The 16,219-nt window shown below is 43.1% G+C and overlaps 1 protein-coding gene across 1 annotated transcript in view; it reads left to right on the top strand.

Annotated features, from left to right (window-relative positions):
- Positions 1 to 16,219, top strand: part of otogl (otogelin-like) — a 198,979-nt gene that overhangs the window by 76,184 nt on the left and 106,576 nt on the right. Inside the window, exons 23-25 of the mRNA XM_078568563.1 lie at positions 8,796 to 8,930; positions 11,639 to 11,785; positions 14,621 to 14,740. Coding sequence (XP_078424689.1) covers positions 8,796 to 8,930; positions 11,639 to 11,785; positions 14,621 to 14,740 — 402 coding nt within the window. The remainder of the gene's footprint in view (positions 1 to 8,795; positions 8,931 to 11,638; positions 11,786 to 14,620; positions 14,741 to 16,219) is intronic.

Below are 16,219 nucleotides of genomic sequence, written 5' to 3'. Positions count from 1 at the left end.
ACATCAATAATTGTGTTGCACTGTGTTTGGGTAATGTGCCTGCCATAGCTGAACAGGAGGTATGTGGATGCAACGAGAGGTGTGTGTGAGGCTGGTGTCATTGGTAGGTATGTGTGGGTGAGGTTGAGTATCTGAATGTAAGACCTGTGTCCCGATTGCTTGAGAATGATGATGGCTGATTGCAGGAGCTATGGTGGTTTGAGCAGCTTGAGAGGTGGGTAATGCGATGGGCTTGAGATGTCATGTTAAGATATGTTCATAGACCTTGGTCAACCTTGTGAAGTCATTGAACAACTTCTGATACTGCTGCCAGATCCTCAGGGCCAGACTATGGGAAATGACCGATGTGGGCACCTGCTTCCATTCCCTTCTTGGGGTGTACCTTGAGGACCCTCTGCCCCACTGCGGAAACAATGCATCTCTCCTCATTTCCACCTCCTGAACTGATGCCTCCAGTGCCGCATCATTTTCTGTGCTTTTGCTTCTATTCAAGTTCCCTAAAGACAGTTTGCAGCAGCTTCTGTACAAGTGCAACTGCCTTTAAGACATGCAGGCTGGCTGTGCATCATGCTGTCCATACACGATGCTGGGCCTCCTCTTGGGTATGCAGCCAGTCAACAATGTGTTCTGCACTGAGCTGCAAGCTGAAATCATCTAGATCAGGAGGCAACATGAAATGTGCCTGAAAGCGGGCTCTGACGCAATTTTCTCCCAACATGTCTGGGTTTCAGCTGTTAGTATTCTGGTAAGGTGTGATGTTTATAATCCTGTAAATTGCGTTATCATATATATGAATAGCAATCACATCCCAGTAAGTGTGGAGAGTATGTGGTACAACATTGCCATCTACTGGCATTATATCATATGACAGAGATCACATGACAATCTCAGAACTGTTTGGTTTAGAGCAATTCATTTGATATTGTCTAGTTTTATATATGGACTGACTTTCAGCAATTCTTTGGTTTTCTTTGAGAACTCACCAGGATTGGGTAGTAGTTTACAGATCCAGTGGATATCTTACCATTAAGTATAGATAAATAACTTGCTTGCACTTTCTGTCATTGTTAATAAGCCAACAAACTGATTTACCTCTGACACCCAAACCTGTAACTTGGACTAATCTACTCGATCAAACACTTTGAGAAAAATATTTTTTAGGATGTTTACAATACAGCCAAAACAATAGCAGCAGCATAGTTTCAGCACAAAGAAAGGGCAGGGAGATTAGGTGGGCAAAATTCCTCATTTAAGATTTTAGCAAAATAAAAGTAAATGTGAGTAAAATAGTGATAAAAAGGTAGAAACCACCAGTGTACTATTTGTATGTGTTTCATTTTAAATGTGACTCATGCAGTTGCAGTCCAATCGAGACTGTCAAATTCCTCCTCACTAACATCTGAGAACTGGTGTCCAGGCTAAGTGAACTGCCCCACAGAATATTCAAGCAAGACCTTGACCGTCGTATTCACAGAATGATATTTCTTATATTAAATCTCAGATTCCTCTTTTACCATCACTGGATATCTCTTATGTGATTACAGTTGAATGGGAGTTGCCTTGGGAATTTTCAACATTGATTCCAGACTCTATGGGTGGAATTTTCCATTGGTGAAACGCAGTGCGGTGACGGGCAGTTTCGGGCAGCGCCCACCCTGCTGGCCGGAACGGCGGGAACTCGCGCATTGATTATGCACAGGCGAGTATCTGGCCAAATCGTCTGGAGGTCAGGAGCTGAATCGTCCGCCTGCCCATCAGCTGGTGGGGTCAAAGGTCCGGGTGCCATATTTAAAGGCCAGTCCAACACATTATCTCACTCTCTCCAGCCCACCTGCCTTCCAGATACGTGCAAAGATGTCTTGCAGCCACAAGGAGAAGGCTGAGAGCCTCAAGAAGAAGGCAGCGCCCCGCTTCACCCACCAGGCCCTCCAGGCCTTGATCAGACGGGTGCAGGTGCATAGGCAAGTCCTGTATCCCAGGGGTAGCTGCAGAGGTGCAGCAGCCTCACCTCTCTGGCCTGGGAGGCCGTCGCAGAGCAGGTCAGTGCTGCGGGCAGCCATTGCCCGAAATGCCACCCAGTGCAGGAAGAGGATAAATGATCTAATTCGCTCCACCAGGGTAAGTCATTCTTCAACTCCCTCCAAAATCAAACTCTCATCATAGCATCATGCACTCAAATGGCTACTCTCTTCAGGGGTCTCACACAACCTTTAGTGGGGGACACATATCAACACTCATTCTCTCACCGAGACTTTCACATCACCACCATCCCATCGGTTATGTTGCTCACACTCCATCCTCTGGCCCTTCTGGGGAGGGCTCACCACACACAGGGGACATGCATCTCACCCAAACTCTGCTCCAACCCTTCTCATCACATGCCTTTCTTCTTCATACAGGCCAAGCTGGCACATAACGGGCGAGATATCGCAGACTGGGGGAGGGACGGCCGACATCATCGCCCTCGCTGAGTTTGAGGAGGATGCAGCCAAGCTGGCTGGGGAGGACAGGGATCGCTCTGTGGGGAAGGGGAGATCGGCCTCTCTCTCCTAGTACAGATCAGAGCTCCATCACTTCATCAAATCCTGACATTCACAGTGAGTCACATGCAGACTTATATAGCTCATGCTCATTAACTGAAACTCTATTTTCTATTTTCCAGGCATCAGCAGATCAAGGCCCCCAAGTCAGCTGAGCACCAGTGCTCAGACACAACCTCCACCAGCTCAGAGACACACACGTCGGTGGGGCACAGCTGTAGATTAGGCTCAGGCTCACTTTCTGGGGAACACCTCACTGACATGTCCCTGCAGCAGTCGGAGGCAGGGACAGCCTGGGTCTCCGGCACTTGGAGGACCCGCTCGGTCCAAGTCAGATGAGCCTCTGGAAGCAGCCAAATTTATGCTGGAGATGCAATGATGGGTGGTGGAACATCAGGCAGAGATTCAATTGTCACTCAGCAGATGAGAGTGAACGATGGAGGAGTCCGTCCACGTTCTGTATGATGTCCTGGCTCCGACATGAGTGTCTCGAGCTCACCATGGGAAGGCTGGAGACCACCATGGAGAACTTGGTCTAGCAGGTCTTGCTGGATTTGCACTCGGCCCTGCAATCCATGGCCACACACCCTGGTGGCCACCATCAGGATTTAGGCAACATGGGGAAGAGGCACCTTGACCTCCCTCTGGGTGCACCATCTCCTGCAGGAGTCAGGGCGGGGCCCTCGGGCACCCACAGGGAGGATGACCATCAGCCGGACACCCCGGGGGCCTCTTCTCAGGACACTCCAAGGGTGTGCAGCCGCTCACAGCCCCCTCTGCCTGTGACCCCATCCACTCCAGCTTCTCAGGCTGCTGAGGGCACTTCTGCCCGAGCAGGTGACTCTTATCAGGCTGGGGCCCTCCAGGCCTCGGGCCACCTGAGGACGTCCGCCAAGGTCATCACAGACATCAGGACGTAGCAGTCAGCAGGCTGCCTCCACCTCTGCTGCGGATGTCAGGGCTGCACCCAGGCATAGAGCTAGAGTTAGGAAAGTTAAGAAAAACTGATGTCACTTGTGGGTCACGGGTGTAAATAAATTACACTTTTGTTAATACATTTGATGGTTATGTGAATTTTCCAGTCAACTTAAGGCGTTGTGATTTTGTAATTTGGAATCCTCTTATTTCGAGGTTTAGCCTTCCTCCCACTCAGTGAAAATGTCCCACTGTGAGATTAATATTCCTGTGATGTCAACCTCAGTTGTACTAGTATCTGCACCCCTTGTGTGATGTCAGGGAGATGTGTTTAAATCTTTATTGGAAGTGTGTGATGTAAGCGTTTCTAACCCTTCTTCCTCAAAGAACATCATTGAGTGAGGGCAGCTCTTCAGCATTGATAATCTAGCAGCATGTGTGTCTCCTCAGTGTTAGTGGCAGAAGAAAAGACATGTACGGGAGGAGGAGATCCCTCGGCTTGTCTACGTCTCAGGGGCAGCAGCTTTTGCATCATTAGATAGTGGTGAAGGCTTCAAGTCTTCTCTCGCATCGCTCTTGTTCCTAAGTGGATTCTCAGTTCCCAAAGCGAGCTCACTCACGTGGCCCCATGGACCAATGCAAGGATTGCATTGCGATGCATGAGGCCAGAACGCGCAACTGTGAATGTGGGACTTGTTTTCACTGCAAGTGGATGGACATCCTCTGAGATGGAAGTAAATGTCATTGAGGACTAGAAGAGATGTGGCCATCTACCCCACTTAACTTTACTCTTCCTGGAACCTGTCAGCAATTAACATATCACGGGCATGTCTCCCACGTCTTCCTCTTCCTCCATGGTGTGATCGTGCTCATACTGACCCTCAGCAGCCTCCTGAGGTTCCTGGGCCTCTGGATCTTCATCCTCTGATGAGCTCTTATCCTCCCAACAGTTCACCCTCTGGCAGGGGTTCACCTCTTTGCATTGCCAGATTGTGAAGGGCACAACACACTGCGATGATGTGGGCAACCCGTCGGGAGTGTATTGGAGTGAGCCACCTGAGTGGTCCAAGCATCTGAAATGCATCTTCAGAAGTCCTATGGTCTGCTCTATGAGGGAGTGTGTGGAGCTGTGAGCAGCATTGTACCTCCTTGAAAGAGCTCTGAGGGCAACACACTGTGTCATCAGCCAGCGTTTCAGTAGGTAACCCTTATCCCCAAGCAGCCACCTCTGCAGACATAATGGCCCCTCGAAAATCTCAGGCACCTGGGAGTGATTCAGGATGTAGGAGTCATGGCAACTCCCAGGTACTGTGCACAAACATGCAGTATGTGCTTCCAATGATCACACACCAGTTGTACATTGATGGAATAGTAGCTGTTGCAGTTTATAAACATTAGGGCCTACTGCCATGAAGCCCGTATAGCCACATGGGTGCAGTCTGTTGTACCCTGCACTCTTGGGAAGCCTGAGATGGCGGTGAAGCTGGTGAATCTCACAGCCTGGCTATCTTCATCCAGAGCAATCCTGATGTAATGATGGGCCTTCCTGTGAAGGGCACCTGTGACCTCCTTTGAGCATGTTACTTGCCACTTGTCAGCCCAAGCCTGGATATTGTCCAGGTCTTGCTGCATTTGGACATGGACTGCTTCAGTATCTGAGGAGTCGCAAATAGTGCTGAACATTGTGCAATCATCAGCGAACATCCCCACTTCTGACCTTATGATAGAAGAAAGGTCATTGACAAAGCAGCTGAAGATGGTTGGGCCTAGGGCACTACCCTGAGGAACTCCTGCAGTGATGCCCTGGAACGGATATGATTGACCTCCAATAACCACAACATGGTCAATGAGTGGATGCCCTTTGGCCCATTAGGAGTGTCAAATCTGGTGAACAGGTGACAGGCCTTCATTGATGGGATGCCATATATGATACAGCTGTGCCTCCTGCACTATTGCCTGAACTCCCAAATTCTAAATTCCTATCTGGTACTCCTGAGATGCAGTGACTGTGATGTGAAGCCACTGAGTTCTGAGTAGCTCTTTAACAGTGCTAATGAAGCTATTAGCTTTCAGTGACTTTCATCGCAAGGAGGTCTTCCTCCTTCTTTCTAAGCAGACTCATGTTCACACCTGCGGCAACAGGAAGCTAGAGGGTGACCCCGGAAAGGCTCCATCGTATTTGCCCTTCCCCCTCACTGCCATTCCACAGCCTTCCTTCCTCATTGCCCACCTTGTGTTCATCAAACCCACCCTCGCCTCACAGCCCACCCCCGGTTGTAGTGCTAGTTTCTGAAAGTGGAGGCCTGCGTGAGTACCACAGCAGTGGTGTTCTTCGAGACAATGTAGGCAAAGAGCAGGAGCAGGCCAACCCTACAGCCCCAGTAGTGTGGCGTTCATCGCAACAAGACCGGCGCAGCACTATGGCAGGTAGGCTCTGTATGTTCCACTCACCTCAAAGTTACCAGCGAACTGAGGTCCAACTTGTTCATGCCACCCTTTACAAACCGGTTTGAGGCCAATGTGACAAGATTCTGGAGAGCAGCTGTTTTAATGAGCATTCATGAGATGTTAATGAATGCAAATGGAATTCACGACACTAGTTGGCAGGATAACCAACCTGGCATAAACCCACCACCGGGAGAATTGCCAACAATTTTTATATTGGCAAATTCCCAACTTTTTTTGCCTGCAGCTGGATTCTTCACTCCTGCCCACCATGAAACCCGCAGTGGGCAGGATGGGAAAATTCCACCCTATAATGTCTTTTAACTTCAGGTGAAATAAAGCATTGGAAACTTCCAGATGATCTGCACCCTCCCCACTGATAAATCAATAAACCTGCAGGTTGAATTTTACTTGGAGGAATTACTGAATGTGCTAAAGGCATCAAATGTATTCTGGGTGGGAGACTTCAGTGCCCAATACTGACTTGAACAGGCTGAGTTTTGGAAGGTAGAGATGCCACCATCAGGTGGTGAGAGAACTAGCATAGCTTGAACTCATTGTCACCAAACCAATCTCTCTGTGGCAGACGCATCTGCGCAGAATAATATTGGTAGGAGCCTCTTTAAAGACAGCATTCCAATTGTATACTGAAGACCTGGGCACCAGTAATAGCCATCCCAGCCAAGCTGTTCCCTTGCAGCTATTAGACTGGCATCTACCCAACAATGTGGAAAATTGCCCAGGTATCTCTGATCCAGGAACAATCTAACTCAGCTAATTACCTTTCCATTAGCCTCCTTCCAATCTCCCACAAAGATTTGTATCCCCAGATTTTAGAATGTTACAGGTGATTTCATCCAAGTTCCCAAGATATTAAAGGGAATTGATCAGGTAGACAGAGAGAAACTATTTCTGCTGGTTGGGAAATTTAGGACTGGAGAATTGATAAGACTTAAAGTCTGTAAGATAAAACAGAAATATACGTTCCGATGTTCCTTTGGTGGTCTTGAAATTCCAGTGTTGTTGTGGCCGATGTAAACTGGTTGTTTTTCTGGAGACAGTCTCTTTTAACTGCAATCCATCTTTTCAAAAGTGGATGCTTTGATACGTGAAGTTCCTTTCAATTAAAATTCTCTATCTCTGCGATGTATTCCAAAATGTAACAGAGATAGGGTCTGAACTTGAGAATATCAGGGAGAGAGAGAGATTTAGTTACATTCTGCAGTCGTCTTCTTTTCTAGATGTAATCGGTATATTCTGCAGACTCCCTTCTTTCTGTAACAAACAGACAAGTTTACAATCGTAGTTTATCACAGTGGGCTTCTGATCATGTGACAGCTGGCTATTGGCAACAATGGAGAGCAATCCATATTAACGAAGGAGCTGTGCTCTCCAATTGTCAAAGCTATCAAGATGTCATCGAAGCAGACAGGGGATCCTTAGTACCCTCCTTGCATCGTGAGTTTTGTTAGTCCTTCTTTGTTCCTGGTAGTTTCTGAAGTCTTATTGTCCTTATGTTTTGCAGAGAGTTCAGACAATGACAGGTGTGAAGTCCATTGGGGAACTGCCTAGACATGTCCCCTGGTAATCCACTTTCAGAGGCTTCTAGAAACTTGGTCAATTTGTAGGTCAGGTGACTTCTGCAGCCATTTTAAAACAGTGTCCTTGCATTTCTAGCTGTTTCTTTTCCCTTTTAAAAACAATCAAGGCATTACACCAGTCGATGAAACTAACGATTAATATTCCACGTTGCACACGACAGATTGCCAGGACTAATGGCAGAACAGACTTGAGGGACTAAATGGCCTACTCCTGTTTTAATGTAAAGTGACAAAGGAAATCATCAATAATGTCTCAAATGGCATGTACTCACCAATGAGCTACTTGACAAAGCTCAATTTGGGTTCTGCCAGAATCACGACTCCAGACCACCCACAGCATTATTATAGACATAGAGTTAAATGATGAAGAAGAGGTGAGAATAACTGTTGTTGACATTAAGGACCAAGAATTATAGCACTGAGAAGACCTAGCAAAATTGAGGTCAATGAGGATCAAATGGAAAACTCTTCTGTGGCTATTGTCATGTCTGGTCTTCAGGAAAATGGTCGTGGTTATTGGCAGCCAATCATCGCAGCCCCAGGACATCACTGTTGGAGTTGCTTAGGGCAGTATCCTTGGCCTAACCATCTTCAGTTATATCATCAGTTACCTTCCCTCTGTCATTAGATCAGGAGTGGAGCTATTCTCTGACAAATTCAAGATGTTCGGCTCTGACATTGTTTCTGACTCTGATAATGAAATAGCCCAAACCAGTCTACACAGCAAGTACTCGGACAAATGCCCAGGGTTGAGCTGACAAACAGCATGTAACAATGTCAGGCAACACATCCCGCTGCAGGTATCACTGGTATTGCCACATTTTCAGCAGTAGAATGACACTGTAGGTAACCATGATCCAAGATTGCCAATCATGAGGGAGATGGCATTGTTTCCCATTCAAATAGCTAAAAAAAATAGTGGGAACAGTTGTTTAGGGTGGCAAATTTCCCACATTATACCCTCAGGTTATCAGCTAACCACGTTTCTTTTCCAAAGAATATATTATGTTTCTATCAATGTATGTCCTAATTAAACTGGATGTTTCAGCTTCATATTGATCAGCCAAACATTTAATTACATCCCTCCCGAAGCAAGCTTCTGCTTCCAAAAACTCTGGTGTGTGATGAAAAGAGGCATTTCTAAAATTTGATTCCAAAGAAACCCATTCAAAGATGAATGACGGAGCGACAACACATTAACATATAGTTCACTTGAGACCAGAGGAATTATGAATACAGTTTTAAGTTCAAACTATCATGGAGAAGACAATCTATTTGTCCATTTGTTTTCTAGAGCACTGCCAGCTTGAATGTTTCTATAACCACTCAGAATATGGATTGCTATGACAGCGGAATCATTTGTATGAAGTCCCTCATGATTTCTGTTGGAGGCACCCACCTTTACTTTAATGACAATTCTGGGAAGCCAGTGAGTAACTACCTTGATTAAACACAAATTAATCCAGACTTTCTTTCTTAGTTTTTCTCGAAAAGAAGTGTTCAAATCCTGCCTTTAAAACGTTAACCTCAGGTCCCAGAAATGGAAACTTGTGTGTGGCTCATTAGCAGGAATTAGTTTATCCAGACTTATTAAATACAAATAGCCCAGGAAAGGTCAAATGGTTATCTCCAATGGCTCAGTGGGTAATTGCAGCCCATAATTGCTGAACATTACTAACCGTGCAGTCTTAGTTCAATTTTTTTGTGTGTGTTGTCTAGGCAGCTCTCAGCAAGGGTTGAAATGAGGTCTCTACAGTTGACCATATCACTCCAGGACTAGGAAAGAAGTTAGCAGGGTTTCCACAGCTGATTGCTGTTCAGCAGCACTTAGTGAAAGTACATTTGACTGTATATTCTGTGAGGATAGAGCCAGGGATAGCTATGATAGTCTTCCCACACTGTCCAGGAACAGCAACCCCTGTAATGCATGAATAGAATGCCTTTCTTACACCTTGAAGGGAATTTAAAATTCTCAGGTATTGCATCAACAATGTGACAGAATTTATACAACTTTTTTTTCTGTTGAACGTGTCCAAAATTTATTGGAATATGATAGTTATCAACAATTATGACTGGGTTGTCAATTTGATTTTAATTATGCACTGTGCAATTAAAATTTTCAGAGATTGTTGAATTTTTAATGCCCCAGCGACTCACTCAGAACATTGAACGTTGAATCGTAACTATGAACTTCTGCATAAAAAAACTGTGTCCATCGCTGGTCTCACTGTCATTATAGAGTTGACGTCCACGTAAAAATGATTCTATTTATTATAGTTTTAGATGGATTTAAAGTATTTCATTTAAAGCATTAATTAAATTTCACTTTAAAACTGAAATCCCATTTGAATGGAATCAAATCTTTATAATAATCTCAGTGATGTGAGAATGTGGCTCCCATGCTGCTTCAGTATTTGGTTTAACATATTGCAAAAGTCTTGTATTAAAATAGCAGTCATGATAAAGTCCAAAATTCATGAGCACCTTCTCATTCATTATTCCTGGCTGCATTACAAAGTGGCAGTATTCACATTCTTCCTAAATGTGCTAACCATATAAATGATTTTCTCTTGTACAACTTTTCCAACACTTTGCCTATTCCACAAAATAAATGGATTAATACACAAAAATAATTGCATTACCCACTTTCTTCACACATCTTAGATTGCAAGAATAGCCCCTGGCTTATTTTCTCTACTGCCACAGGGAGTAGCCCAAACTTTCACTGTGGAGTCCAGAGGAGCATTCTGCTCCTTTGGGCCTCACAATGATAAATATTTACCTAATGAGCCACACATTTTCGCGAACAGAGTTAAATTTATGGATAGATACTGAAACAACAATGTTTCTAAAATTTTAGTGCTGTTTAATTTGTTTAAAGCAGCATGTGCAGGAGTTGCCCTGTAACTGGAGTGATTGTGTTATTACAGTTAAGTTAGTTTTTCCATTTTGTGCAATTAATTTATTTTGCCTTTACACTTAAACTTTTGATTCTGAAGGAAATTCCTGATCTCCTGTAGAGCTCATTTGCTGTTGACAGCCACATTACAACCTTCGGCGGGATTTTCCACACCCGCCCGCCGCCACGATCTTCCGGTCTCGCCGCAAGTCAATGGACTTCTGGCCGGGGCACCACCTCGCCCGAGGCGGGTCCCACCCGCAACAAGGCCAGAAAATCCCAGCCCTTATCTACTTAAAAGTCAATAGGGTGCTTTATGATGAATGCACTTGCCACATAAAACAAACTGGCCACATATCCAGCCAGCTGCTCGCCTCTACTCAGTTCCAATCATATAAATGATTGTTATCAGTTATTATTCCTTTTCCATTTTATTACCGAAAGGAGACTACTTGTTCTCCTGCTCCAAGTTCCAGCCCTGACAGATGGACATTTCACTGTTCCAAATTCCACAAGTTCCATCTCAATCTCAAAGTCAATCCTCTGCCTAACCTCCCCACCCCACTTACCTACACCCTCCTCCTCCTTTACTGTCCTCCATGGTTCACAGCCCTTCAAGCCTCTTCTTCTCCTTGCTTCCCTTCAAACTCTGTTCCCAACTTCTCATTCTGCCAGCTCTTGCCCTACCACAAACCCATCACATTTAAAAACATTACCTCTCTTCCATTTCCCTACACCTAGCCATGCTGCACAGCTTCACTTTACTAGTAGAATATTACGTTCTGCATTAGATTACTTTTGTCTTTAACAATATTTCAACTGATTTATTATGAGCAAAGTTACCGGAGTGCTGCAAGTTGAATATAAAATGAATAACTGGCATACAATGCTGTCTGATTTCTGGACGAGATGAAGAATGCAACATAAAGGTCCCAGTATATTATTTCTGTTTTATTTGTCAACACGATCTGAAAATATTTATATGACTATGAAAAAGGATTTCAGCAATTAAAATATAACAGAATACTGTAGTTGTTTTGCCACATGTTGGTTGCTGCAATTATTTTTCAGAAGCAAATAAGTTTTTCACAAATAATGTTAACAATAAACTTGAGGTCTGTGCCAAATTAGCAACTGATTCATCCAATAAATACTTTGATTACATAGGTTAAGAGCTTTGACATTCAGCTTGTAAACTGACAGAAGACTATTACTTGTGATTACTGTTCCTGTTATAGAGTTTATCTGGGGTAAGAAGAGAAGAATATGATTTTCAGCTGTGGAAGGCAGGTTACTACTCAGTGGTACACTATCCAGTACAAGAGATTACAGTCTTTTGGGATAAGAAGACAACTGTACATATTCAAGTTGGACCTCAGTGGCAAGTAAGTAGTTTCTTTACAGTTAACCTTGTCTAGCTGAAGTGCATTATGTTCACAATAGCAGTGAGAATAATATATCAAACTGAAAATATCAAACCTTGGACAGTTCTGATTTTCAAAATAGGACAGGGGTCTTTGATGCATTCTGCAGAAGCAATCTGCTATCTACAAAAACAATTGTTGAAAACATGCAAACATGAATATTTAAACGTAAAATTACTCTGTGTAACAGATCCTTAAGTTGCCGCAATACAGTGGATCTTTACTTGAGGAATCAAAGCGGAGAGTAAATGCCTCAGTACATGTGTTGTGGTGTTTCTTACATTGCAACAGTGACTACTCTTCAAAGCACTTCATTGGCTGTAAAACGCTTAGGGATGTCCTGAGGTCGTGAAAGTCACTATATAAATGCAAGTCTCTTTTTAAGGTAGTGGTTTTGTGCTTCACAAGACCATAAGACGTAGGAACAGAAATAGACCATTCGGCCCATCGAGTCTGCTCCGCCATTCAATGAGATCATGGCTGATCTGATAATCCTCAACTCCGCTTTCCTGCCTTTTCCCCATAGCCCTTGATTCCCTTACTGATTAAAAATTTGTCTATCTCAGCCTTGAATATACTTAGCGACCCAGCCTCTACAGCCCTCTGCAGTAAAGAATTCCACAGACTCACCACCCTCTGAGAGAAGAAATTCCTCCTCATCTCCGTCTTAAATGGGTGACCCTTTACTCTGAGACTATGCCCTCTGGTTCTAGACTCTCCCAGAAGGGGAAACAACCTCTCAGCATTCACCCTGTCAAGCCCCCTAAGAATTTTATATGTTTCAATAAGGTTACTTCTCATTCTTCTAAACTCCAATGAGTACAGGCCCAACCTACTCAACCTCCCCTCATAAGAAAATCCCTCCATACCCAAGATCAACCCAGTGAACCTTCTCTGGACTGCCTCCAATGCCAGTATATCTTTCTTTGGATAACGGGACCAAAACTGTTCACAGTATTCTAGGTGTGGTCTAACTAGTGCCTTGTATAGTTTTAGCAAGACTTCCCTATTTTTATATTCCATTCCCTTTGAAATAAAGACCAAGATTCCATTTGCCTTCCCTATTACCTGCTGAACTTGTATACTAGCTTTTTGTGATTCATGCATGAGGACCCCCAAATCCCTCTGTGCTGCAGCTTTCTGCAGTCTTTCTCCATTTTAATAATATTCAGCTCCTCTATTCTTCCTGCCAAAGTGCATAACCTCACATTCTCCCACATCCAATTCCATTTGCCAAGTTTATGCCCACTCACTTAACCTGTCTATATCCCTCTGCAGACTATTTGTGTCATCCTCACCACTTGCCTTCCCACCCTATTTTTGTGTCATCCGCAAACTTGGCGATAGTACATTCACTTCCCTCATCCAAGTCATTAATGTGTATTGTAAATAATTGTGGCCGCAGCACTGATCCCTGTGGCACTCCACTTGTTATAGGTTGCCGTCCTGAAAATGCCCCCTTTATCCCAACTCTCTGTCTTCTGTTAATTAGCCAATCCTCTATCCATGCTAATATACTACCCCAACACCATGGGGGGCTCTTATCTTTTTAAATAGCTTTATGAGCGGTACCTAATCAAACGCCTTTTGGAAATCCAAATATGTTACATCTACTGGTTCCCATTTATCTATCCTGCTTGTTACCTCCTCAAAGAATTCTAATAAGTTCATGAGGCATGATTTCCTCTTCTTGAAGCCATGCTGACTCTGCTTGATTATATTATGCTAAATTTCTAATCATTATTAATGAAGTGGCCATTAACTTTCTTCAATGCTTCTAAAATTGATTGTGGAAGTCAGTAGTTATAAGTCATATTAAGACAGTCTTAAACAATATATTGCTTGTGAAGCAAACCATTGTGTTGCTGGGATACAGTGCATCTTTACTTGAGGGATCAAATTTGAGAGTAAATGCCTCCAAGTGTGGTAAATGTGTGTTGCTTGTTATTTGTAGGCACTGGCACACAATTTGTAGCATGGATTTTGCTCAGTGTTAATCTTTGTATTACTATTAACATTGAACCAAACAGCCAAATGGATCACAGACTTGCTACTGAAAAAACTGTGTAATCTAGTCATCTTTCTACTTATTTAATCTGTTGTGTGAAGAATTGTATGTCAATAAATGCAACACAGACAGATGATATTGTCCTCAGAGCACTATTAGAGATTTTAATGCAATACAAAGGCATAATGCATGGCACAGAAAGTCAAATTTCACTTAGTCATTAAGAGTTTTTTTTTGAAAGAGTACAGTTTTGAAGCTGAGTAGATTGTGACAGAAATGAGGGAAAAAAGAAATGCATCCAAGAAAAGATTGATGGCCATGTGTGTGAAATTTTCCATTAGCAGATTCCATCTTTGATACAACTTATTTGGAGTGTTTAGAATTAAACACACAATTAATAAACTGTTGCTTTTCCCTAGAAGCCTAGCTGCGAAAATGGCCAAGTTGTCAATTAAAATAAAATAGATTATTCCCCTACTGTTTTCAGAAAGTTAATTACCTCTTGTTTTAGTAGTGCGTCAACTCTGATTTTCATGGGAATGGGGCATGGGTGATTGGAAGCTACAGAACTGTTATTGTGCTAGAGTTACACAAATTGTACATCTATTCAATTGGAAACTTTAAAACTGGTTCAAAAAATGAAGCTGAATATTCAATAAATAGGAAAAAATGCCTCATCTTTTTCTTAGAATTGTCTTGCGCAGATTACTATTAAAAAAACTTTGACTAATGAAGTCTGATTTGGATATGTTGTATTATAATCATGATATTATTTCAATTATTGGTAGGGTAAGATGACAGGTTTATGTGGAAATTTTGACAAAAATACAGCAAATGACATGACTACATCGAACAACATGGAAGTGAGCAATGCTCAAGCTTTTGGAGATAGCTGGGCTCTTGGACAGGTAAGAATTGCAAGGACGTAAAATAGTGTAGAATAAGAAAGGAAAATTAGCACATTGAGTCTGAGTCTGTTGTATTGTGGTCCACCTCATTTGGTTTAATTTTCTGAGTAATGTGAGTAGGCAAAACCTTCAAACAAATGAAATGTGGAATTTCTCTTAAATTGCCAAAAATAATTGCTCTAACATGCAATCTAGCAATTGTTCAGTTTGGCCCATCTTTAGTTCACAAATGACATTCCCATGCCTCAGCAATACAAAGCATGGTGGTGTCCAAAGTATTTGACTATTTAAGTCTCTACTTAACTACCTCAAGATCTTGATTAGTCTGCTCTGAATTTCTAATATGAACCTCTTGATAGTTTAGATTTCTAATGAATCATTCTCTACTACAACCCCTCTTCATGCATCAATGCCTTTATGATGCTGGGATGGCCAAAACAATACACACTGTTATGTGGAGTTCAAATAACCTACTGAAATAATCTGATTTAAAATTATGGGGGAAATTTCCACCTGCCTGTTATCCTATTAACGCTGAAAAACAGGTTGTCAGCAGATGAAAATTGATTTAAAAAAAAATCTCCTGCCCATTGGCTGCTTGAGGCCACCCAACTCAATTTCCAAATGGGCCTTACAATGGGTGGCCTAAGCTCCTGTCTGAAAAGGACAGGAGTCTTTTTTAATATTTAAATTGGCCCCACAACAGTTGTGAGACCCTAGTACAATTTTTTTGTACTGATGGGAGTACCGTGTGCCATATGCTCTGGCCAGTGGGATTGAACTTAGGTCAGTCTAACCAATGGTCCTTAAATAGACACAAAGGGGGAATTTCTGGGGAAGTTTTAACCTGCAAGAACAGGTGGATTAGGAGCAGTTTGAGTGGGAGGGTGGGGGAATATTTAGATTTTTAGAGAGGGAGCTCCAATATTCTGGCATTTGGGTTTACCAGAGGCATTTTTGGATGCTGGTGAGAAACCTACTTGCCGAAGTTGGGGTTTTTCAAATTGAATGTGGCTGGGTACTTAAGGCACAATTAACACCCATGGGAGATGCTGTTGAGGTATTTTTAAATTGCTTTTAACTTGGTTCTAAATATGAGTAGCACAGGTTTCCTAGGGTTCAGGAAACTGGCCAGAGAAACTAAGATGGGCTTAAATTGCAGTTCATGTGGGTACTTAAACTTGTCATTGTCCCAGCTGAATAAAAGCTCACTTACTGCAGGTAACATCCCATTTCCCTCTGGCTCATATTTGGCAATAAGTGGTTGTGTGGACATAGCTTTTTTTCAACCTTTGGGGATTTTCAAAATCAGGATGGGAGGAGCCTTGGATTTTTTTTTTGGAGCTCTTTCATGGGATGTGGGCATTGCTAGCAAGATCATCATTTGTTCTCCATCCCTAACTGCTTTTGAGAAGGTGGTGATGTGTTTGTCAGCACATCAGAAGAGGAAGCACATCACCAACCATGGCAGCAGTGACC

Source organism: Cetorhinus maximus, chromosome 22 (assembly GCF_964194155.1).
Source record: "Cetorhinus maximus chromosome 22, sCetMax3.hap1.1, whole genome shotgun sequence".
In the NCBI taxonomy this organism is placed as follows: domain Eukaryota; kingdom Metazoa; phylum Chordata; class Chondrichthyes; order Lamniformes; family Cetorhinidae; genus Cetorhinus; species Cetorhinus maximus.
Note: the sequence above shows the minus strand (reverse complement) of the source record. Positions and strands in the feature narration are given on the sequence as shown.